We start from the raw sequence: 25,355 nt of genomic DNA, 5'->3' as shown, positions 1-25,355 counted from the left end.
AGAAGTCTGAGGTAAGAGAGGTCTTAAATATGATAAACTAAGGTAGATAGATGATAGATAGATAGATAGATGATAGATAGATAGATAGATAGATAGATGTTAGATAGGTAGATAGATAGACAGATGATAGATGGTAGGTAGGTAGATAGATAGATAGATAGATAGATAATGATAGATAGGTAGATAGATAGATGATAGATGGCAGATAGATAGATAGATAGATGATAGATAGATAGATAGATAGATACAAATAGATAATAAACAGTAGACAGATAGACATATCCTGTAAAATGCCAAAATTAAAATTATTGAGACTGTCATACAATGGTTGCTTGAATTTGTAAACTTAGTAATTAGTGATTTTGGGTATCGTGCTTTATCATTATACCCAACAGCACCCAGTACAATGCTTTGCAGCTTAGAAGTTATGCTCTGTGTGTGTTTATTTATGTCTGTGAGAAGTGTGTGTGTGTGTGTGTGTGTAAAATTGCCTATTCTGCAAGTCCTCCCATAGAATTCTAAACTTCACTGCAATTTTAAATGCCTGTCTTGGGGCGCCTGGGTGGCGCAGTCGGTTAAGCGTCCGACTTCAGCCAGGTCACGATCTCACGGTCCGGGAGTTTGAGCCCCGCGTCGGGCTCTGGGCTGATGGCTCAGAGCCTGGAGCCTGTTTCCAATTCTGTGTCTCCCTCTCTCTCTGCCCCTCCCCCGTTCATGCTCTGTCTCTCTCTGTCCCAAAAATAAATAAACGTTGAAAAAAAAAATTTTTATTTTTAAATAATAAATGCCTGTCTTATTACAACAACATCTTCTGGTATTTTTCCAAATCCCAATTTGAATTTTGAACAATATGATCAAAAATAAAGACATAGTTCAAAATGTGAGTACATTTTTTCTTTTACATTTTATTTTTCCATCTCATAGAAATTTAGGAAGCATCAAGAGGTGATAAAATACCCCTAGAATCTCCATTAATTACCCAAAGCCATCCCCAAATAATAATAATGATATGGACAATTGACATTTTCCTGAATGTAAAACTTTAAAAAATCTTCAGAAACTTTGTAATGTGTTGGCCTATAATTGCATAAATAAATTAATTACTTAATTTAGCTCAGTTGTATACAAATTATTAGCAATTATAACTAATACATTATAACAACATATATGATAAGATAGAGTCTACAATTGAAATTAAAATATAAAATGAAATGCTTTGGAAATGTCCTTTCCCATATGTCAAAAATATGTCCTTCTTTTTTTTTTTTAACATTTATTTATTTTTGAGACAGAGAGAGACAGAGCATGAACTGGTGAGGGTCAGAGAGAAGGAGACACAGAATATGAAACAGACTCCAGGCTCTGAGCTGTCAGCACAGAGCCTGACACGGGGCTCGAACTCACAGACCGTGAGATCATGACCTGAGCCGAAGTCAGACGCTTAACCGACTGAGCCACCCAGGTGCCCCCAAAAATATGTCCTTCTAAATAGTAGAATTTTCGGGGTTTCCTGAGAACCAATTCGAATCATTCTTTCACTGAAACTAATTTATAGACATTATTACCATGTTTTGAACATCCTGAGATCAGTAAATAACTGCTTACCCCCACACTACCATTCTCTCTATATAAACTAAGGCTGTATTTTATTCCAGAAACTACCTTTATTACCATATATGGAGAGGTGTTATTCTGAAATGATATGTGAAACTTGATTTGTAAAAGAACTGAGGTAACATAGTTGTAAAGTTGCAAAGTACCTTTGATTTTACCTAAAAAAAACAATGTGCTCCATTAACAAATAGATTGATGCCCTAAGATTAAGTGACTTGCCTAAAGTCAGAGTTGTTAGTAACATAATCTGTACTACAACTGGATTTTCTAAATTTATGCTAACATTTTATCTTTCTCCTGATTTCTAGGATATTTCTGAATAAGATGAAAGTTCTCCTTCTGATCACAGCCATTTTGGCAGTAACTTCTGGTTTCCCGGTAAGTATCCGTTTCTATATTCCAGAATATTTATGGTCAATATTTCAGAGTATTTATGAATTTGATTTTCTTTGTTCTAATTCGAGAATCCTGGGAATTTTCCCCCCACACACGGTATTCCTACTTTATAAACATGCCTGATATCTGCCCCTTTAACATGATGTAAATCATATATTGTTCAGTGCTTAGTTCGTTCAATCCACATAGCATTGATACAGTGGTGAATTTTAATCATTTAGAATACATATTAACACTTTGCAGGAAAAGGGTTACTATAATGTTTTCTGGCTGCTCAAATCCTAGATTTTTAAAAACTGGATAGTATAAAATAATATTAAGTAGTAGAGAAATTATTTCCTTCACACATATGTATATATTTCTCAGTTTGTGTGTTTCATGAACATGAGTTGAACTAATTTCACTATTTGAGTTTTAGGTCACTCAAGACCCGGAAAGAGAACAACCAAGTGTAAGTTACATATCCTCTTTTTAACATGTAAGATGTCCATGCGACATATCCATAACTGTGGTTAAAGTTCCTTTATCTAACCTTCTCAAACTCTAGATAAAACCTTAAAGAGTTTATATAAAGCAGTCAACAGAACAGACTTCAAAAATTTGATCTTGTTTGTATGAAGGGAATTATATCAGCATCTCATGTAACAGTGGGAACCAAAATGAAACTTGAATCACTCTGAGATATACTCGGTTATGACATTTTTGTTAGAATTATCTAGACTAATAGAGGCTGTTAATTATTCATGTCTCCACTCTGCTTAACTCTACAAAGTTCATTCCACAAAAGGTAAAATAATAATAATAATAATAATAATAATAATAACAATTAAAACTTGAGAATTAGGAGATGTGGACCAGTTTGATGATCTTGCCAGTGACAAATTCACTGAAGGATTATTTTGTCTAAATAGTTAATCAAATTTTTTTAAGAAAAGAAAAATAAAAGTTGAAGAGGAAGTTTCTTATTTAAGGATCTGCTTATACTCATAAAAATCTTATTATCTGAAAGGAAGTTTGCTTTTGAGGCCAAAGATACAAACAGTGTTAAAGATACAGAAATTGATAGGGATATAAATAGAAGATAAGAGACAGAAAAAAGAAAAAGAAAGAAAGATAAAGAGGATACAGGGCCTACACAAAGTTTGGGTAAAGATCTAGTATACAGACAAAGGGAGAAATCTGATGTTCCCTCATTAATCCCCCTCCCTCTTGGCCTTCTAGTTAAAAATGATTATCAGAAAAATTTGGCCATGAGCAGAAAGGTATGAAGATATAGTTATCTTTAAGTAATTTCCTTAAATTTTCTAAAATAATGTAAATTAATTAAATCCCTGTTCATAGTACACAGAGAAAAGGTAAATGATCCTAGAACTTCTAAACTCCCTACTTAAAAATGAAGGCCCACATGCTAAAAGGCTATTTTATCTCTCTCCAGCATGAAAAGTAAAACAAATCTTTTTAATTTTTCTTTCAACAGGTCACTCAGAGCAATGAATCACCTTCACAGTTTTATGGACCCCCTTTCCCATATCCATTGGGCCCATATTATGTACCATTCCTGTATCGAGGGTATCCATGGTATCCATATAATTTTCCTATTCCAATACCTCTGTCTGACCCTACAACTACACCTTCTAGTGGCCAGTAAATAAGAAAAAAAAGTCCCACTCCAATTTAAAATGAAATAGATGGTAAGTACACATAATACAAAGCATGTGTTTTTTAAGTTATTTGTGAATTATAATGTACCATTCCATGAAAAATATATTGCAATGTTCCCACTTATCCCCATTAAGTTATAATTTGTTTCCATCTTTTTCTCTGGTAGACATCGTTAGTCTCCACTCAGCAGTAAGTTCCTGTGTCTTTCCATGATCACAGTAGCACAGCAGTTTAAATACCTCCTTTGCTATGATATAATAGAAACAAACCCTTTCCTTTCTTACTAACATATTTCTAACTTTTTAAATATTTTCTACTATCAACATTTGTGCATATTTGGACTAAATCAGGGGTCTAAAGGAGGCAAAACTTCAACTAAAGTGCATATCACAACAGATGAACTTGTGGATGTAGGGTCTAAGGCAGACTTCAGACTATTCCTTAGAAAATCATGTATTTTTCTAATTAATATTAAAACTTCAAACTAGCTTCTGATGGTCATATCATAATAAAATCCTTAAGGTTGAATATCCCATGTACAAAAGGGGCCCCTATCATCTCATCATATCAAAACCAAAGTTACTGGCTTAACTGAAGGAATGCAGACTAAAGATTACACTAGGACCAAGAGGACTGTTTTAGGAAACAAAAACTTTCAGCTATTACCTACCATTAAAGGCCTCTGCCTTCTTTCCTGCATCTACTCAAGCCTTCTTGAACATAAAGTTTCCCAGTCGTTGGACTAGATTTACTTTTAAAACAACCTTTGTGGGTTGCCTGGGTGGCTCAGTCAGTTAAGCGCCCGACTTCAGCTCAGGTCACCATCTCGAGGTCCGATCCGTGGGTTCCAGCCCCGCGTCGGGCTCTGGGCTAATGGCTCAGAGCCTGGAGCCTGTTTCCGAGTCTGTGTCTCCCTCTCTCTCTGCCCCTCCCCTGTTCATGCTCTGTCTCTCTCTGTCTCAAAAATAAATAAACGTTAAAAAAATTTTTTTAAATAAATAAAGCAATCTTTGTAATTAAAAAGTAAAAAAATTATAAGTTCACAAGCAAATTACCCATCTGGATTAATAACTGAGCACTTATCATTTATTTCAGGTCTCTACAAAGTTGAATGTGAGCCACTTCCCTGAAGGGTCAATATTCCTGCTAATAAAATAAAAATAAATATAACTAAAGTAGCATCAATATTCTCTCACAGATATCTTTTGTGTCCCTCTTTAGTAAATAGAAGATCTTGGTTTCCTATTTTCTAAATGTGCTTTGCTGGTAGGAATGCAAAATAATTTTTAACAGATTTTAATATAGATTTCTTGATGACTAACCATTCTATAAAAAGTATGGGGAGTGAGGTGACCAACATTAACCAGTCCTGGAAGTACCTTGAGTAAAAGTCTCTCCACCATCTTCTGCTGTATAGTTGCACCAATTGTATTAACAAGAGCCAGAAATTGATTTAATTTAATTCAAAAAATATTTGAGTAATTGTGCCTCAATTTCTCAACTGAGTCTGTAATTTATATACTGTAGGATATAAACTTGATATGTTGGTAAGGGATATCAAAAAACTCAAGTACTTTATCTAACTTCAAAAAACTGATGAGTAAGATCCTAAAGCTAGATTGATACCATGCTTGCAGGTTACAAAGTGTTTTTCTGAATCATTAGATCAGCAAATTATCACCTAATCTCTGTTCAGTAATCACAATTCATATGTGGGGAAACTAAAGACCATGAAAGTCCTATGGAACTACACATAGACCTAGCCCATGGCAGAAAAGAAATACAAACCAAGCTTATTCAACTCCTATGTTTTTGCCAGCAGCATATATACTAAAATAAATCCTGAGTCTAGGACTCTACAATGGCAGTACCAAAGTCTGTCTGTTTTCAGTTTATTTCAGGAGGAAAAATCAAACCCCTGCTGATAAATGCAACTACCACCCATTTCCTTCTCTGCTAATCTAGATGTCACACTGCCACCAGAGTTATCTTTCAAAACATACACTGACTTATATCTCCGACCTCTAAAATGCCTTGGAAATGCCTTGGAAGGCTTCATAGTAGCTGCAGTAGAAATCCATTTCCCCCTACATGGCATTCAAGGCTTTCTACAAAGCCTTGAAGCTTCTTTCAAGCTTCAAGCCTTCAAGTAGGAAGCCTTGAGCTTCCCTTTTTTTTTTTTTTTTTTTTTTTGAGCTTCCTTTTGAATTACCATGCCATGAGCCCATCTCTCTCCCAGCCCCAGGTGTTCTGCCACACTATTGCCATTCCCCACAACTGGCTTTCACTCTCACACCCTGTGCCTCCGCTTAGGTGCTCTAGTTTCATGCAATGTCCATTCCTCAGGTTCACTGTTTAAACCCACTTTATCTCTCAAGATCTAAATCCAGTATCATGACCGTCATGAAAAGCTTTCTCCTATCTCTCCAAACAGAATAACTCACCACTCTGACCTTTCTCCACTACAGTTTACTTCCACTTTTTAAAAAAAAAATCTTATTATACTTTAATTTCTAAAAAGTCATTCATTTACATTTCTGTATCTTTCTTGAGAAGACTGTAAGTTCCTGCAGTAACACAATAATATAAGTATTCCCCAGCACCTAGCAGAGTACTCAGTGAATATTTGAGAAATAAAAAGTATTAAGAAAACTTCCAAATTCTTAATGTTAAACAAAACAGCTTTTTCATATCTCTGACCTATATCAATACATAAGTTAGCAGAGTATTCCTATTTTTGAAAAAAAACTTCTTAAAATCAATATATCAATGGTAACAGTTTTCTCTTAATCAACTATAGCATTAGCCCAAAAAAATGGGTAAATTTGTGTCTATCCATACTTTGCCATAGAAACTGCCATAAAATGTGAAGTCTTAAATAAAATTTTTTGTCACAAGACAATACAAGTTGGATACAATAGAATAGATAGATAGATAGATAGATAGATAGATAGATGATAGATAGATAGATGATATATCTCAAAGGATTTAACATTTGTGTCAGTTATGGAAAAACCAAGTTCAGAGGCTTTTAGTTAACCAAGTATATATTCTCTTTCATAGAAATGAAATGCACATAGCAAAGAGTTTGCAAACTTTATTATAGAACAACATGTCCTGATCATCAGCTTCCATAAATCTCATGATGAGCATTCTAGAAACAAATCCCTGAAAGAGGAAAAGGTAGCAGGTGGTGATGAAAATAAACTCTCCTGCAGTAAATGACAAACAGCATCCAACAAGATTCTACTTGCACAATGAGCCTTTCATTGTGTCACAATGGCAACCTTTGTCCCCATAGGTCAATTATCAGGAAATAAGAAAAATTCTTTTTGGACAAAGATTACATTTCTCCACTCCAAGTTAAAAGTGTTCATGGCTAACCCCTCAACATCAATGAGGGAAATCCTGCCATGACCCACTAGCTGGCTACAAATCAAGGTCAGCCTAATGAGCTTCTCAGCATGACTTGAACAGGAAACTGCTGTCTCCCTTGGTCATTTTCAAGGATCAGAGGTTCCTCAAACATTAAATATTCATCCTTTGGTATTAAAGTCAGTGATCATTCTTTGGTATTAAAGTCAGTAATCCCATTTAAAACTATGGGAGGGAGAGCAAGAAGACTAGACTGTCCTCAATATAACTTGGTAAATTAATTTTATAGCAATTGTTTCACAATCTTACAGCTGACAGATTGGAGGTGATTGCATGACTGAGGAAAGACAGTCAAAGGAAACCAAGATAGGGGAAAATGAAGAAGGTAGGAAATCAAAGCCCTGAGGAGGGGCCAAAGGCAAAGCTTGGCTGCTCTGAAGTTTGGGAAGGCCAACTTTCTAGTTTACTGTCTTTCCTCTGTTTTCTTTGTTTAGGCTTTGATATATGTTCTTAACTCTCAGATTGGAAGTTTTATTTTATTCACTTCAAATTATATCACTGTAACTCCCTGGGGGGAAAAAACAAAGAAACTATCATTTACTTTTAACTACTGTATTTGTGAAGCAAATGCATTCTATAAAAATTAATCAGCTAGTCCCCCAGGGGATTTGGGCAACATCATTCCTGGTCCTGACACTTTTGACTGTGGTGACTAGGGAGATAATTTCTCAAAGAGAGTGTCAATCAAACCTCCATTTTATTTTGTAATCTAATGTTGGTTTATGGGAATAGGATTCACAAGAACATTGTCTCCCAAAGTGTGTATCTTGAAGCATGAATCTTACCAGATGGACTCAAATTAAATATTCACCCTCAAACTCAAAATATCTCTTGAAAATTTAGAGCAAACATATATAACATTCTTGAAAATGCCAGTTTAACACATCTTTTGCTTAACTATGCTTCCCAAACTAAACTGACCTTATTATAGCATGTTTACCATTTCATCTAAAATAGTTGATAAAATTAATGTGCCCCTGAAAACACTATTATTTTAAAACATAATCAGCTGTAAAGACACTACTTACCACATTCACATGGAGTTTATATACCAACTATTGAAAGAGGCTTTTATGGAAAAGTAAACAAAAAGCTGAATTTATCTCCATTATTCTCCTTGAGAAGAAGACTCACATTTCCCCATATAATCTTTCATATTTCATTCATTCACTAAAAACTCAATATTCATTTTGTGTCAAAAATTGTGCTAAATGCTAGAAATTTGGACAAAAGAATTTTTTTTCTTCTTTAAGTAGCTTATAGTCTAGTGAGAATAGAGTAACTTGTATACAATTTCAATAAATGTAGTAAGTGTTCCAATAAAGTATTCACAGAGGCTTTTGGGGAGGAGAGGGATTGTTTGTTTTTAAAGCGGAAAGGAAGGGGTGCCTGGGTGGCTCAGTCGGTTAAGTGTCCAACTCTTGGTTTCAGCTCAGGTCATGATCTCACGGCTCATGTGTTCAAGCCCCACATTGGGCTCTACACTGACAGCACCTGCTTGAGAATCTCACTCTCCCTCTCTCTCTGGCCCTTCCCTGCTCATGCACACTTTCTCTATCTCAAACTAAATAAATAAACCTTTAAAGTAGAAGGGAAACTAGACTTACTTACACAAATTAGGAAAGGTCCCACAGGTGACTTGGAGCTGAACCTTAATGGATAAAAAACAGTAATTGACAAGTAAGTACAAATTAAATGTTTAAACAGATGTCTACTGAATGGATAAACTCTGTACCCAAATGAGTATTTTTAATGACATTTAGCTTCATTGGGCAAAGTAAAAAAGAACAAAAGATGGGACTAAAATAATTTATAACCTGTTTCTAATGGATAAAAAGTGAATATATAAAGTTCTCTTAACTTTAGGGATAACCTCTGATCTGAGAAACAAAAGAGAAGGTGGTAAATATCTTACTATGTTCTTGTTCAGTACATAACATTTCTGTTAACTTTCATATAGATATAGAGAACAAATATCACCTGATGAGTCATCTCCTTATGTAAATGACTAAGACATCCAGGAGGCAGTATTTCTCCAGAATTCTATGTGAATTCAATAATACCTTGCAGAGTTATTCCTGTGGATAAACTTATGGCTGAAGTTTGGTCAAACCAAGGCAGATGAAAGAAATTAGCTGCAATAAAATAAGGTGAAAGTGAGGCACCATCAGCTGAAGGACTCCTCCCTCCAACAGCTTAAGATGCATATTACTTCTCTCAACTATCCAAGACTTCAGTAGGGGAAGGAGATACAACCAGGATATCTAGCAGCAATCACTCCAAGTGAGAGCCCAGTGAGAGCCCAGCTCCACCGACAATCAAAGGGAAGTTGGTTTTAATTCTCTTACAGGAAAATCCCAGAAAACCTATTTCTTATCCATTAGCTCTTCAATGAAGGAAATCCGAATTCCAGGGAAAACAGAGAATATGCCTGTCCACTTCTGGAGTTCTTCATGAACAGGTTCTGATTTCATCCAGAAGAAAGTAGTGAATCCCAAACTTTCAAGTGTATAAAAAACTATTTAGGTGCTTATTTCTTTTTTTTAACTTTCTAAGTTTACTTTTATTTATTTTTTGAGAGAGAAAGAGCAAGCGGGGGAGGGGCAGAGAGAGAGGGAGACAGAATCCCAAGTACAGACAAAGCCTGATGGAGGGCTCAAACTCATGAACCATGAGATTTTGACCCAAGCGGAAGTCAAGAGTTGGATGCTTAACCAATGAAGCCACCCAGCCACCCCTAGGTGCATATTTCCTGTGCAGATTTCCAGGGACACTACTCCCCTTTAACTTATGGCTCAGAAGTGTGCAGTGACATAATAATTTGCAACTTAAACAAGTATCCAGATAATTTGTGCAACAAACATTTGAATGTCTAAAATGTGTTTGACATAATTCTATGCAGTGGGGAACTTAGATTCTAGTGAAAGAAGACAGAGAATAGTGAATGGACATATATAAATTTTGAAAATCATTTCATAATGTAATATGTTATGGAAAAAATAAGATAAAAATAATAGAATGATGATGGAAAGGAAAGGGCTATTTAGAAAATGTGGCAAGAAATATCTCTGATATAAAGAAGACACTATTTGAGGAGAATTGGGGTAAGAATATTTCAGAGACTATGAACACAAGTAAAAAGTGATTTGGGAAAGAGTATGGCACCTTCTAGAAACAGAAAGTTTATTGAGGCTGGCACAGAGTGAGAGAAAAAGTGGTGGAATATAAGATATGAGGGATAGAGAGATAATAAATTATAGAAATTAATAGGCTCTGAGAAAATGCTTGGAATTTATTTTAAGTGCTAGAGGAGGTCATTGCAAGATTTTAAGCAGGAGAATAATCATATCAGGTATATGTTCAAAAAATAACATTTTTATAACTGTGAGGAATGTTTACAAGGTGACAAGAGTAAAAGTAGGGAGACCAGAAAGTACTGAGATGGTCAAGTGTGTGATGTCAGTAGCTGGGATTGACTGGAGCAATAAATGCTAAGACTAGAAAGTGCCGGCAGATTCCGGGTATATCGTCAAAGATAGGGCTTATAATTCTAATGGAATGTTGAGGATGGGAAAAAAAATGACTCACAGATTTTTGTCTTCATCCACAGAGAGCATCATGGTTTCATTTATTAAAGAGGGGAAACACTAGGAGAGTTGAGAAAAGAGATGTGTCTAAAAATCAAATATTCTGCTTTATTCATAAATGTGGGTTGTCCCCTTCACATACAAACGGGAATACTAACACAACTGCTAGATACATGAATATGTAGTTCAGTGAAGTTAAGAGTATGTGTATCATATTTAAAGCTATAGGAATGGAGTAGGTCAACTATAATGATACAAAAGATAGAGAGGGAAAAAAGGTAAAAGGGTGGTAAACCCAGGAAGAATCCATGAACGTTTTCCCAAATTGAGAGTTTGAGAAAAATAAGAGGAACCAAAAGAGAAATGAAGAGCAGCCAATGGTTTGAGAGGAAAAACCAAAAGAATAAATCATTACAAGTCAGAAAGCCGAATCAGCATGCCAAAGGCTGCTGAGATTGATGAAGAGAAGGATCTAAACAGTAGCACTGGATTTGACCACCCGAATGTCATAGTTGACCTGGATATTTTGAATGGTATGAGAGGAATAAAAGATCTATTGGAGTAAATAAAGAACAGAGTTACAGAAAGTGCTAGGATCATATTGGATCCTTTACAAAATTGATACATATTGGATCCTTTACAAAAATTGAAAGCTTTCTTGATTACTCCTTATATTTCTTAATGTGTTATTATAGTGGACCCAGAAACTTTGGGATTCTAAAAGTTGCTAAAGCATAAATTTATATGTGCACTAATACTAAAGTCATAACAACTAGATGGGCTCTAGATGACATCAAATGTATTCTCAGGCCTCAAAAGAGTCTCCTTATCTACATCCAACAGAAAGCGTTATGTCTTCATATGTTCTCTGCAAGCAGAGACCGTGACTGCCTACTATACTCTCCAAACATAGTGCCTTGGTTTTTTGGGGTTTTTTTTGTTTTTTCTTAATTTTATAAGTTTATTTATTTATTTTGAGAGAATGCAAGTGGCAAAGGGGCAGAGAGAGTAGGGGGAGAGAGAGACAGAGAGAGAGAATCCAAGCAGGCTCCACATGGTCAGTGCAGAGCCTGACATGGGGCTTGAACCTACGAACCATGAGCTCATGACCTGAGCCGAAGTCAGATGCTCAACTGACTGAGCCACCCAAGTGCCCTATAGTGCCTTGTTTTGAATAAGAACTATATATTGTGCACAGTTTATTTAAATAAATTTTCTACAGGAGAGAAAAATCATGATATTCTGTTTTGTTAATGTTTAAAAAATTTAGGAGCATTTAATGCTACTTTCCAAGAATTTTCATGCATTGCAAAGGTTTCAAAAGCATACAAGCTTCTGCATTAAAATGTTAATTTTATGATATCTTAAGAATTAATCGTGTAGAAAATTATGTTAATTATTTACATTGCCACTACTGTCACAAACGTTGTACTTGAAGCACATGATACAGTATTGAGATCAGCCTGGTAGTAATCAAGTAGCTGAGAAATAAAATGAGACAGAAAAAAAAACCCACATGCATGTGAGTACCACCAAAAGAAAAGAAAATAGAGATAAAGTACATATCAGATGTGAGAAATGCTAACAGAACAAGAAGTTGTTATGGATAAAAGCATGCATTTGTGTCAATAATCATATCACTGATCACAAAATGATTATTTCATAATGCTTGAAATCTGAACTTATGAATCCACAATAGCCTCTTACTGAGCTTCCCTGTGTTGATGGTTATACAGACGCTGATTATCAGGACCTAAACAGAAAGAAGCTGTAGCTTGACTAAGAAGCCCTGTTGGTCTTCTTCCCATACTCTGGGGATGTTTCAGGAGTAGACTATGACCCCTAAAATGAATTTATGACTAGATTGAGGCTAGAGAACCAATTCCAGATAGCAAACTCTCTATGTTTTAAGATCTTGTTCATCACTATCCCAATTTCCTGAGAGATTTCATATCATGGGAGTTCTGACCTTCCTTTTTGTTTTTCTTTGAAAAACATCAAGGTATCTGAATAGCTCCAATGTAGAGTTCACCTAGTTCATCTATACCAGTCATTCGAAACTCTGGTTCTCTTAGATTCCTTAGGTCAATATATATATGGGGAATATTCAGTGTCACTAGTATTCAAGTCAATGTTAGACTATGAGCTCCACAATGGCAAGGATGTTTGCCTGCTTTGGTTACTAATTTATCCCTAAGGCCTGGAACAGTACCTGGGCTAATTTAAGTACTCAACAAATAATATCCAGTTTTTCAAAAAAGTCAGATTAGTGTTTGAGGTAGATGGGTGACCCCACTGTAGAAATGGTTTTCTCTTGGTATGGATAAAGATTCCTAGCATTCTCAGGGGAAATATAATTACTGAAATATATTTTCCCACTAAAACAATGTTATTAAAAGTGTTCTGAGCCTTTAGTGAATAATAATAATAGTAATAATAAATTAAATAAATAAATAAATAAATAAATAAATAAATTCTTGTAATTGTGAATTAAGTAAATAAAGGTTCAACTGAAAATAAGTATCATTTTGTGGCTCTAAATCAAGGACTGAGAAATTACCATGTAGAAAGGAATACCTTCATAATTGGTCAATCCCCATTGACCAGTCCATAATCTTCCAACTATCACTTGACCCTCACAACCAAAGAAAAAAGGTGAGACTAAACAGACCGTATAGAATGATTGGTCTTATTATTCTAGCAGCTTGTTTTAGCAGTTTTGAATCTCTGCCATTTTTCTTCAAACAGCAAAAGCCAACTATTTTGAGAAATGGAAAATCTCAATTCACTCTGTTCAAATTCAATAAGCATTCATTCTATGATTCAGAACATTGTTCCTAATTTTCTAAGGCATGAAATAGTTCTAAGAAAAAGACAAGAATATAGGAATACTACAATGCTCACATTATTTCTCATATTCTGGCAGTCTTACACTGATTCCTGTAAATACTTCAGTCTTGCCAGGACCTCACAGCTAAAGTGAAGTCACAATTCACATTTTTCCCCAGAGAAGCATAAACAAAATAAAATATCCTTTTCTGAATTGGCTAGGCAAATTATTTGGTTAGCTGTATTTTACCAAAATGGCCCCCATATTGGTGATTTTTTAAAACTTACTTTTATGTCAGAATGAGCTATCTCTGAGACAGAACAATTATCCTCAATTCAATAATTTAATTTTGTTTATACAGAGTCACCTATATTCCTGAAAACTAAAAATCTAAACTAAAATTTCATTCATAAGAGCTTAATCAATGAACAAATGTGTATTGAATGTACATGAGCTTAGTGAAAACTCTATTTTGTAGCTCAAATGCAAATGACTATTTTATATTGATTAAAATATTTCACATTTAGATTTAACTTTTAAAAATTTGCTCTTGGGTGTGCAATAAATGATCATCTTTCTAATTTTTAAAAATCAATAGTTTTGAAGAAGACCAAGTAGACTTAATAATATATGTAGTATCACTTGATATCCAGGTTCTTAAATTTAAAAATCTTTAAAATACGACAGTGTTATGGGTAGCTATTTTTCATTTTTACAACAGCTTTAAATTCAAAGAGGTAGGATTAGTTAATTAAGAATGCAATTAATGTTTTTTAGAACTCCTCTGTTTACAAAACATACAAATTCATTCTTTAAAAAATGTGAATAGTCTTTTTTCAAGCTTTATGAATGACAACTCTATTTCCCCTTTTGCATTTCACAAAGATTGACGCAAAGATGACCTGGCTGTCATCAAATCTTTCCTTTTTGTCATCTTCCTATTCAGCGAAATGTAGGAGGAAAATAAATCACATGACACAAGCGACTAATACCCTTTAATAAGTCTTCAGTTATTTACCTTGGGTCTTCTCTACAGTTGAAAGGCCACCTCAACCTACTGCCAAGCAAGACCTGACAGACACAAGGAAAGGTAATCATACTGAAATATCCAGAGAGGCCGACTTCTTTTTACAATAGAAATAATACCACCAAAGTTATTTTAGAAGCACATATTCTTCCTTTTAGCTTTTATTGTTAAGTTTGAATATGTCTTGGCTTCATTTTGATATTAGTTTCTAACCTAAACCGTAGATTCTGAATGGTGTTATGATCCAATTTTCTTTTAACTTCACTTTGGGTTAAAGGCCAAGGTTTGATCTGGTAAACTACTAAAGACAATGTAAATTCTAGAGAAGAAGATAGAGAGGTAAACCAAGAAACAGACTCTTAACTATAGAGAACAAATTTATGATTACAAGAGAGAAGGTGGGCAGGCAGGGAGATGGGTGAAATAGGTAATGGGGATTAAGGAGTGCACTTGTGATGAGCACTGGATGTTATATGTACGTGTTGAGTCACTATATTGTACACCTGAAACTAATATTACACTGTATGTTAACTAACTGGAATTTAAATAAAAACTTTTTAAAAAATCATTGAAACTTAGAAAAATAATAACCAAAATAAAAAAGAAAGTATTCAAGACAAAGAACCTACAGACAAATGTGAAGGGATAACTTCTCAGCAAGATGGACGTGTAATAATAATCTCGATTGATACCTTAATTAATTTCAAATATATTTATATCTAAAAGTCTTAATTTTATTTGTTATAGTATAACTATTGTTTTAAAACATGCCTTTTGTATTCCCATGAAAGCTAAATAATTCTATGTCACAAATTATTTCTGTCTTACAAAGTGATGAAGGCAATTTCAAGTACTCATTGGTTTAAGCAGCTGATAAGGAAAAGTATGGGCTTATCTCTCTGATATCTATTTATGCTAAAAATGGAAGAATTACTATCACTTTACAGAATTTTTGTGTGCATGTGTGCATGTGTGTGTTATAATTTTGTGAGAACTTAACTGGAGTCTTATTCATCATAAAAATTTACTGCTCAGTCTATAATTTTAAGTTACCTGGTGATTACAATACAATATTGTTGTCTATATTCATGATACTTGTCAAGACTGGATGTTAATTATTCCAACCAAAACAAATAAAAATAGTAATTATGTGATGTGATAGAAGTGTTAATTATCACTACAATGGCAACCATATTACAATATGGTAAATTTATACAGTGTTGTATGTCAACTTTATTTTAATAAAAAAATTAATTGGCATGTAAATAATTAATAAGGAACTCCACCTTTCTCAATGAAATCTGAGTTTGCTGCAGGTTGTTCAGATTTGATTCCATAGGAGTTCTTTTCTATCCACTGATATCCTATCAGCAGTTTTGAAGTCAGTTTAGTAGACAGTCTTCCAAATCATTATTACCTGGGAATGGAAGCAAATAGAGTCTGATGTGATTCCCCTTCCCAACCCTGGGCTTTAACTCTGTGAACCTCTTTTGTACAACTGTTGGTAGGACTCAATTTTATTACACATATGGCAAAAACAATAGCTACAACAGGATGTAGTTAGTATTTACTTCACAAACATGATATGCACTTAAATATTAACAGTCTGAAGTGTTATATGTATCTTTCTAAAAAGACAATTTATTAAAAAAGAGTCAAATAGGGGGCCTGGGTGGCTCAGTTGGTTAGGCATCTGACTCTTGATTTCGGCTCGGGTTATAATATCACAGTTCATGGGATCAAGCCCCATGTCAGGCTCTACACTAATAGCACAGGGTCTGCTTGAGATCCTCTCTCCCCCTCTCTCTGCCTCTCCCCTGCTCACTCTCTGTCTCTCTCTCTCTCAAAATAAATAAATAAACTTTTAAAAAAAGGGTCAAATAAGTAGGTGTGACAACCCTATATTCCATTAGAAGGATAAAACTAATTTACTTTTTTAAATATTCAAAACCACTGTAATTATGATATTTATATTTATTATTAAAACAATCAAGTTAATAATATCATTTATGATTACTACCGAAGTATATTATAAAGAATGCAGTCTCAGGCCCCACCCCTTCCCTCCATCTTACCTATTTCCATTAGATCAATCATGGAATTAATAGAATTTTAGAAATCACTTAGTTCAAACCTTCAGTTTATAGATTAGAAAGATAAGGTCAAGAGAAATTACTTGGCTAAAGTTACTCAAGTAGATAGGGACTGGACTTGAACTCAGTCTTCCAAAGGAATGTATAGTCCCAACATCTCCAGTCTGAAACCTCTCAACTAGTTTCTGTTGTTTACAAAGCCATGCCTAACTCTTTCACCTGACATTCAAGACCTCTCCTTTGCTGCCCTAAACTTTCTTTTCAACTTTATCTTTCCCTTCTTATAAAATACCACTCCCTTCAAAGTGTCCATGGATGTTCCCAAGGCTTTCTCCTCTACTTGAAAAGTTTTTGTCCCTATCCTTCTCCATGGACAAGTCCTACGTATATGCCATCTTTTACACAAAGAATTTGATGATTCTCTTAACCAAAACCCTCTATCTGTAGAGAAACACTTGTGGAATTTTCCACTTTCTTTCTTTCCTCTTACACTGATTTGTGTATGTTGTAACTCTCTTCCTAAAACTGATGCTAGTTGTTGGCAAAGCCTGTATCAGATTCACCCTGTTAGTTTCAAGTTTGTTTTTTCTTTAAATGTACAATAAAATATTTTCTACACTGGCTAAATCTACCCATAAATCTGGTTTTTCCCTTAAACCAAAAAGAAAACAAAACAAGCAAATATTGTCCCAAATCAGTCCTAAATTATAACAGATCCTCTTAATTTATTTTTTTTTAATTTACTTTCAGGTGCAATGATGAAGACTTTTTTCCTAGTTGTGAATATCCTTGCATTAACCTTGCCATTTTTGGTGAGTTGATTTCATCTAATCAATTTGTATTAAGATTTTAAGAAAATTTTATTTAAAAGTTCTATTGTGGAAAGTGAAGTTATATTTCATGTAACAAAGTAACTGCATACTTGCTATATTTTCTTAAAGTTTTATTGATTTTATATTATAAAATTACAGTCATGTTCTTCTGGATATGATTTTAGCTCCCAGGAATTAAGAAATCACACTTTAACATGTATGAAAAACCCTTAAAATTCTCATACTATACAGAAAATACATTGGGGAAGTAAAGAGAGAACAATTCTGGAAATATTTTTAAGTTATAAAATGTTCTAAAAATAATTCCTAAAGAATAAATATATAAGTCATAACCCAGGATCATAAATTCTTTTTATTTAACTTTTTAAAAAAATTTTAATGTGTTGTTTTTTTTTTTTTTTGAGAGAGAGAGAGAGAGATCCAAGAAAGAGAGATTATTCAGGGATCCCAGGCACTTATTTGCCCATAGCAAGAACAAGAAAACAAACATAAGATAATGTTACATGACCATCTCTTAGATTATAAATTTTGGAAGGTACTAGTCTTTGTTTCATAATTCATGTATTATTCAACTTAGACTTCCTTTTAAGCTAATATTTATTAAATAATTCTATTAGGTAAATTCTTAGAGTCAAACTCCTTAAAATTTTGAATTATTATGACTTTTACATTTATTTTACTTCATTTATTCCTTGAAATTCCATTTTACTTTGCCCACCAGCACATTTTGAACTTAGGTTTTCTCTCTGAATAATCAGGATTAAAACTGAAATAATAAAATTATTATTTTAGGTTCCTGGACACATTGCCAACATGTGTTTGGGAGTGGGAGTTCTCACACAACACCAAGCAATTATTGGACACCAGCAGTGTGTCAGAGATTCCAACTCCATTCTGAAACCATCTACCCAGAGACAGTGTCAAATTCCACAGGTTGAGGGTTCAGACTGTCCCGCTGCTCTCACTTCAGACACTAGTCACAAACAGTCTGAAGACTGGTTATCAATGGGAGTTTCCCACATTCCCCTCCTTGGATTTGGTTAATTAGCTAGAGCAGCTCACAGAATTCAGGAAATGTTTTACTTACTAGATTACTGGTTTATCATAAAAGGATGTACTCAGGAACAGTCAGATGAAGAGATACATAGGGTAAGGTATGTAAGAAGGGGTACAGAGGTCTTATGCCCTCTCCAAGAAAGTCACTTTCCCTGAATTTCCATGTGCTTACCAACCCAGAAGCTGTCTGAACCCATCCTTTTGGGGTTTGATGGAGGCTTCCTTACATAGGGATGACTGCCTAAATTATTGGCTGTTTTCTGCTGACTCAACCTCCAATCCCTTTCCCCTCCCTAAAGGATTACAGAGTGGGATTGAAAGCCCCAACCTTCAAACCAAAAGGTTAGTTTCTCATGAGACACCTGGATAGCTCACTGAGTTAAGCATCCCACTCTTGGTTTCAGCTCAGGTCTGATCTCCTGTTTCCTAGGTTTAAGCCCCCTGTCAGATTCCGCACTCCCAGAGCGGAGCCTAGTTAGGATTTTCTGTTCCCCTCTCTCCCTGCCCCTCCCCTGCTGGAGCTCTCTCTCTCTCTCAAAATAAATAAATAAACATTGAAAAAAGAAAAAAGGTTGGTTTCTCTGGCAACCAGTCTCCATCCTTAGGTGGTGTCCAAATTCACTTCATTAACATAATGAAAGACACCTTCTTCCCAACCCCATGCCCATCACTTAGGAAATCACAAGGGTTTTAGGAGCAGCACTGTGCCAGAACCTGGAATGAAGACCAAATATATATTTTTTTATTATAAATCGCAGTATCACATGATCCACAACTGCCTGGTCTATAGCAACCTCTTCCTGAGCTACTTGAGCTTACTGTAGCTCCCAAACACTTCTTCGCATTTTCACAAAGGCTTCAAGCCCCAGGGACATGAATAAATAATTCAAAAAGAATGAAAGTTTATAGATTTTACCATTCAATCTTGTGAACAATCAAAACTATACATATTTTGTGATAGTATCTTATACATGTTAATTTGTCCCTTCTCTCCAAATATAGTTAAGATAATGTTTATTATTAACATTATGTGATGAATTGCACAATCTTATAGCCTACTGGTGGAATTATAAGTTGGCACAACTTGGGGTGCCTGGGTGGCGCAGTCGGTTAAGCGTCCGACTTCAGCCAGGTCATGATCTCGCGGTCCGTGAGTTCGAGCCCCGCGTCAGGCTCTGGGCTGATGGCTCAGAGCCTGGAACCTGTTTCCCATTCTGTGTCTCCCTCTCTCTCTGCCCCTCCCCCGTTCATGCTCTGTCTCTCTCTGTCCCAAAAATAAATAAATGTTGAAAAAAAAAATTAAAAAAAAAAATAAGTTGGCACAACTTTTCTGTACAGCAATCCGATAATTCCCATTAAAGGATTTTTGTCACCCCCAAAAGTTATATTTTTTAAAACCATTTTAAGGCATCTATGAAAACTATTAAAAAGGACAGTGATATACAGATGTTACTCATCTATCTATTAATAAAACATTTTTTGAAAGAAGCCTTAACGGTTAACAATAAAGAATAAACATTTCATGACAGAATCATTTATCATTTATTTTTTGAATATAGATATTTGAGTATAAAAACTATATGATAAATGGGAAAAAAAGATGAGATATTGCTTCTTGAAAAAAAGCAAGATACAATATGTGTACTAACAGGAACATATACTAGGAACATATGTACAGATTGATATAATATGAAGATGTCTAGATTATCTCAATTTGGGGGTATATGCAAACTTTCTACAATATTCATATTACCTTTTAAGTTTTAATTTAGTAATTTAGTAAGTTTAGTAATTAAATGCATTTAGAGCAAAGAAATCTCTATCTCAACATATGTGAGTTTTATTATTTTATCAAATTTCTAATTTTCTGTACCAACATCATCCAAAAGAGTCTTTCTATATCCAAAGGATATGTGTGAACTGTCCTAAACTAGATCTATCATTTTTAAAAATGTTTAATCTTATAACCTCATCTCAAAAGTTTATATAAACTTTGTGAGTTTTTAAAGCTCTATATATATGCCTATGGAAATTGTTTTTTCACTCCTGATTCCCTATGCATGTTGCAATCCAGAATTAAGAACAGTGTTATAAAAACAAATGAAAGTTGATTAAAAAAACACTATTTTTTATATAACATTATATATTAATGTTATACAAGAGGCCGTTCTTTAATCGAAATAAACCTCATAAATTATCTTAGTAGGAGAGCAGAAAAAACTATGCTCAATGCCCCTCTTATTTATAATAATGTACATTCAAAAATCAAACAAAAAAAGAAACCAAAAACACAATGTAAATTCAATACAAACTGAATATAGGTTATTCATATTTTCCATTTAAACAAATATGTATATTTGTTGGCATAGGAGTCAGATGATCATACTATTTTCAACCTTAAAATTTTCTCCCCAGGTGGTGATTTTTAAAGATTTTAATTAGCTTATTGCTATCACTTCCTGAGTGGCTCACAGACCCTATAGATTAAACAACCATGGAGAATGCATTACAATATTTTACAATATTAAAGCAAAAACAGAGAAACAATGTTTTGTCTTTAGTACAAAAGATTTTTAAACCACAAAAAATCTGGACTTTGCCTTGCTTTTTTAAACTTATTTCTCATTTTTGTGAACTGCAGCAGGGTGCACAGGTGCAAAACCAAGAACAACCAACTGTAAGTTTCTTTTAATTATTTCTTGTAGAGACATGAACTCTAAAGTATAATATTATGCACAGTTCAATGGTACTTAAATGCCTTCTGTCTAAAAATTAATACGTAAACCCCATAAAATAATAATCTTTACCAAAAAAATCACTTCAGCAAACAATCGTATGAATCGACCTCAATATTCACCTGAAAATCTTGGATTCTTTTTATGACCCAAGTCACGTATTTTTGGTTTTCATGTATATTTTGCAGCATGAGAAAATTATCTCAGAACTTAATATTGGGGAGAAAAGGAAAACAAATATAAAGTTTAATATCTCTCCTGACTAAAGACTGGGGGAAGGATCTTCTCTGACCCATCTTTGAATACCTCTCATACACTTGCATTTACTTCCTCTTTTTGTTTTCCAAATATGTTTGAATGAACACATTTAGATATGTCTCCTTTTATGAGAAATAGTTGCCTTGGAGTGTAATTTGTTGATTTGTTTTTGTTCACATGGGAAGATTTAATGACGTATTTTTATAAATTCACATAACCGATAGAAGAGAGGCAAATAAAAACAGAAAATTCCCTAAGTGATCTTTAGTGAATAAAATGAAGCTGAAAAGAATCCAAAGTATAAATCCAGGAATCCTCCCACATCACATTGTTTTACTATTCTGCTATAATTAGTTTAGAAAAAAAAATGTGCCCTCAACCTAATCTCTAGATAAATAAAATTTGTAAACAATTACAAATATGTGGTACGAACACAGATATACACATATTTTAAAAGCTATATATGCACATATATTTCTTTGCATGTGCTATGTTTGTGCATAATATGTCAAAGCTCTCTATGAGACTTTTCTAGTTATTGTACTTATTATAATGCCCAACATTTATTGAGCACTATTCATATATGCCAAGACCTGGCAATGTGGTTTACATTATGGATTACCTCATCTAATCTGTTTGAAACTAATATTATTTTTAATATTTGTTGAAAATCAAGAAATGGAAGAGAAGTGTACAAATCTGTATCTTGTAAAATAATATGGTTGTTGAGTTCACTGCTTCCAATATTGTATTTCTTCAATGTCAAATACTAAAATATATTACTTCAAAAAGTTCTGACTTAAGATTCTAGCCTACAATTATACCATCTGCACAATGTATTCTTTTTGCAGTGCCGTGAAAATGATGAAAGATTGCTTAATCAGAAAACTGCCAAGTATATCCCAGTTCATTATGTACTGAGTAACTATCCTCACTATGAGCCCAGTTACTACCCACATAAACCAGCTGTACCAGTTAATAATCAATATATGCCCTATCCATATTATGCAAAACCAGTTGCAGTTAGGCCACATGTCCAAATTCCTCAGTGGCAAGTCCTGCCAAATACCTACACACCCACTGTGGTACGTCACCCACACCTACCTGCGTCATTTATTGCCATTCCCCCAAAGAAAATTCAGGATAAGACAGGCAACCCTACCATCAATACCATTGCTACTGCTGAGCCTACACTTACTCCTACCACTGAACCAATAGTGAACACTGTAGTCACTACAGAAGCATCCTCAGAATTCACCATCACAAGCACACCTGAGACTACCACAGTTCCAGTGGCTTCAACCATGGTCTAAAAACTCTAAGGAAACGTCAAAGAAGATGACATCACAGGTAAATGAGCAAAAGACAAAAATAAATAATACAGACAAGATTAAATTTCTGACTCTTGATTTCGGCTCAAGTCATGAACTCACGGGTTCAGGGGTTTGACCCTCTGCATTGGGCTCTGCTCTGTCTGTGCAGACCCTGCTTGGGATTCTCTCTCTCCCTGTCTGTCCCTCCCCCACTCGCTCACTCGCCCTCTCTCTCTCTCAAAATAAATAAATAAACTTTAAAAAAATATTTAATAAATTTTTTTTAAAATAATACAGACAAGATCCATGGATTCATCAGTACAATCATAACATCTAAGATAGTACAATAGACAAATTAAGTCTGTTACAGGAGCAGTCAAAATGGGTTCATTATCATTTTACTTTGGTGGTGCCATACCATCGATATAGTAGATTCTGTTTCAGTAAGAAATGAAATATCTTATTTTACAAAATGAAGAAAAATTTGAGCTTTTATTATCAAACTTAATTTCAACAATTGGAACACTACTAGAATCGATTAGTTTTACTTTATTTCTGTTCACACGTGAAGTAAAAACTTGTGATTTTTCTTATCTCAAACATAAATTTTCTTAGAACATTTATACAGAATATGAGTTTAAATATATTTTAAACATGCGATCATGTTCTTCCACTCTAATTTTGCCCTAAATTGAATAAAAGGAAATACACTTCCCATACATTCCTTTATTTCAGACATCATTTCAGAAAGGACCCATGAAGTTAGGCACCCGAAATTTCTCATATTGTAAGATAAAACCATGAAAGAATTGTAATTCTTAATTTAAAAAGCACATACATACTAAAAGAGTATTTTCAGAATCTTAAATGTGATGCCAATATTCCCATTAATTATTTGGATCCAATTATAAGGGTGAGTCTAAAATAACTTGCAACTTATGGGAAGAAGTTAAAGGGAAAGATCAATAAAATAGAAAATAACCAAAGAGTTTAAATAATTTGGGGAGAAAATTGTGAAATTTGGAGTTTCTTTGCAATAAATATTTTCAGTACATCACACTGCCTATATGTTATGTAATCTAAAATACAACACAGTAATCTGTGTTACAACTGGAATAGCATGAGACCACAGAGGGCTGTTTCTTCCATCTGTGTGAATTTGGGCAAGTCACTACTCTCTCTGAACTTTCACTTTCTCTTAATTGTGGTTTCTATAAGACTCAAGTGGCAATGCATATTGTGAAAGATTGTAAAAACTGGTCAGTCTACAAAACATAATGCATTAGAAAAAAATAAAAATAATAAATAATAAAATTTATTTTTAACCAACATCTTGTCCTTACTAAATGGTAATTACTTTATATAATTACCTCTGATTATTCCTATAGCAACCATATGGGACAGATTATATTATGTTGAATTCATACACACAAAAATAAATACAAACAGGCCTATGGATCTTAACTAAATTACCATAGCTCAAAAGTTCAAAACTGGAAACCAAACCAAAACTGTCTGATTTCAGACAATAAAGCTTAATTACTATGCCATCTATTTCCATACAGGCTGTCTAATGTGCAGAAAAACAGAAAATACATTATGGTTTCCTTAGATCAGTGTACGTGTAAATTTTAATATTTGGTTGCTATTTAATAGGACATATGGTAGGAAAAAGAATATAAGATGCTGGATAAATTTTTGACTTATTAAAGTTTAGAAAACACAATGAGAAAATTAATGGAGACAACATGAAAGCAAGTAGTACACAGTTACATATTTTATTGATTCAAAAGATGTTACATGATTATATTTTTAATGGAATAATCATTATTTCAATAGTTACATTTGTTCAAAACTCATGAACCTAGATTTCTAAGCTACAACCAGTGTATAATATCACTTATAAAGAAGCATGTAAAGGACATTGTCTTGGTGTAAATATTCAGTGAAGTCAATTATTCTCAGTTACTATAAGCCAATTTTAAATATTTATATTTAAATATTTATATTTAAATTTTTAATTTGATAAAATCCTTGAATACAGACATAAGAGATAAATCATTTAAGTTAAATAATAGTGTACATGAAAACTGTTAACACATTATAAATTAAATTCCTAAACTGTCATCATTTTTTATAGGTCTTGCTGAAACCAAATGACTACTCCAAACTCTTCTTTGGTCACCCATCCACCTTCATTCAAGAAAGAGAAAGTGATTTCAATGGATTTGGCTCCTTTCTCTTCTCCCCTTACATTTTACATCCATGTCTCATTTAATTTTTTGTTTCTTGCACAATAAAGCCATTTGAATGCAAGCGGATCTCTTAATTGAGGAGTCTGTGGATATACCTCAGGGATCTTTGAAACCTTGAAAGTCCAAGGCAAATTTAGTGTGAGTTTGAGTAAACAAGTTTATCTGGGGCAAAGTTCAAAATAGCATCTAATTCTCAAAGTGGTACATGGTCTAACACTGGTTAAGAACATCTCCAGGATGAGACTGGAACATCTAAACTTA

General features: G+C 34.0%; 2 protein-coding genes across 2 annotated transcripts in view; both read left to right on the top strand.

The window, feature by feature from the left end:
• Nucleotides 1-3,658, top strand: part of LOC125164868 (odontogenic ameloblast-associated protein-like) — a 34,199-nt gene extending 30,541 nt beyond the window's left edge. The window contains exons 12-13 of the mRNA XM_047857607.1: nucleotides 1,923-1,992; nucleotides 3,488-3,658. Of these exons, the coding sequence (XP_047713563.1) occupies nucleotides 1,923-1,992; nucleotides 3,488-3,658 (241 nt within the window). The remainder of the gene's footprint in view (nucleotides 1-1,922; nucleotides 1,993-3,487) is intronic.
• A 13,744-nt stretch (nucleotides 3,659-17,402) lies between these two features.
• Nucleotides 17,403-25,005, top strand: CSN3 (casein kappa). The gene is made up of 4 exons (XM_047857478.1): nucleotides 17,403-17,456; nucleotides 21,178-21,210; nucleotides 22,378-22,876; nucleotides 24,980-25,005. Exons 1-3 carry the CDS (start codon nucleotides 17,403-17,405, stop codon nucleotides 22,837-22,839), a joined length of 549 nt encoding a protein of 182 aa, XP_047713434.1. The 3' UTR covers nucleotides 22,840-22,876; nucleotides 24,980-25,005.
• The last annotated feature ends 350 nt before the right edge of the window (nucleotides 25,006-25,355 follow it).

Source organism: Prionailurus viverrinus, chromosome B1, assembly GCF_022837055.1.
Source record: "Prionailurus viverrinus isolate Anna chromosome B1, UM_Priviv_1.0, whole genome shotgun sequence".
Lineage (NCBI taxonomy): Eukaryota > Metazoa > Chordata > Mammalia > Carnivora > Felidae > Prionailurus > Prionailurus viverrinus.
The sequence above is the reverse complement of the archived record's forward strand: the minus strand, read 5'-3'. Positions and strand labels throughout refer to the sequence as shown.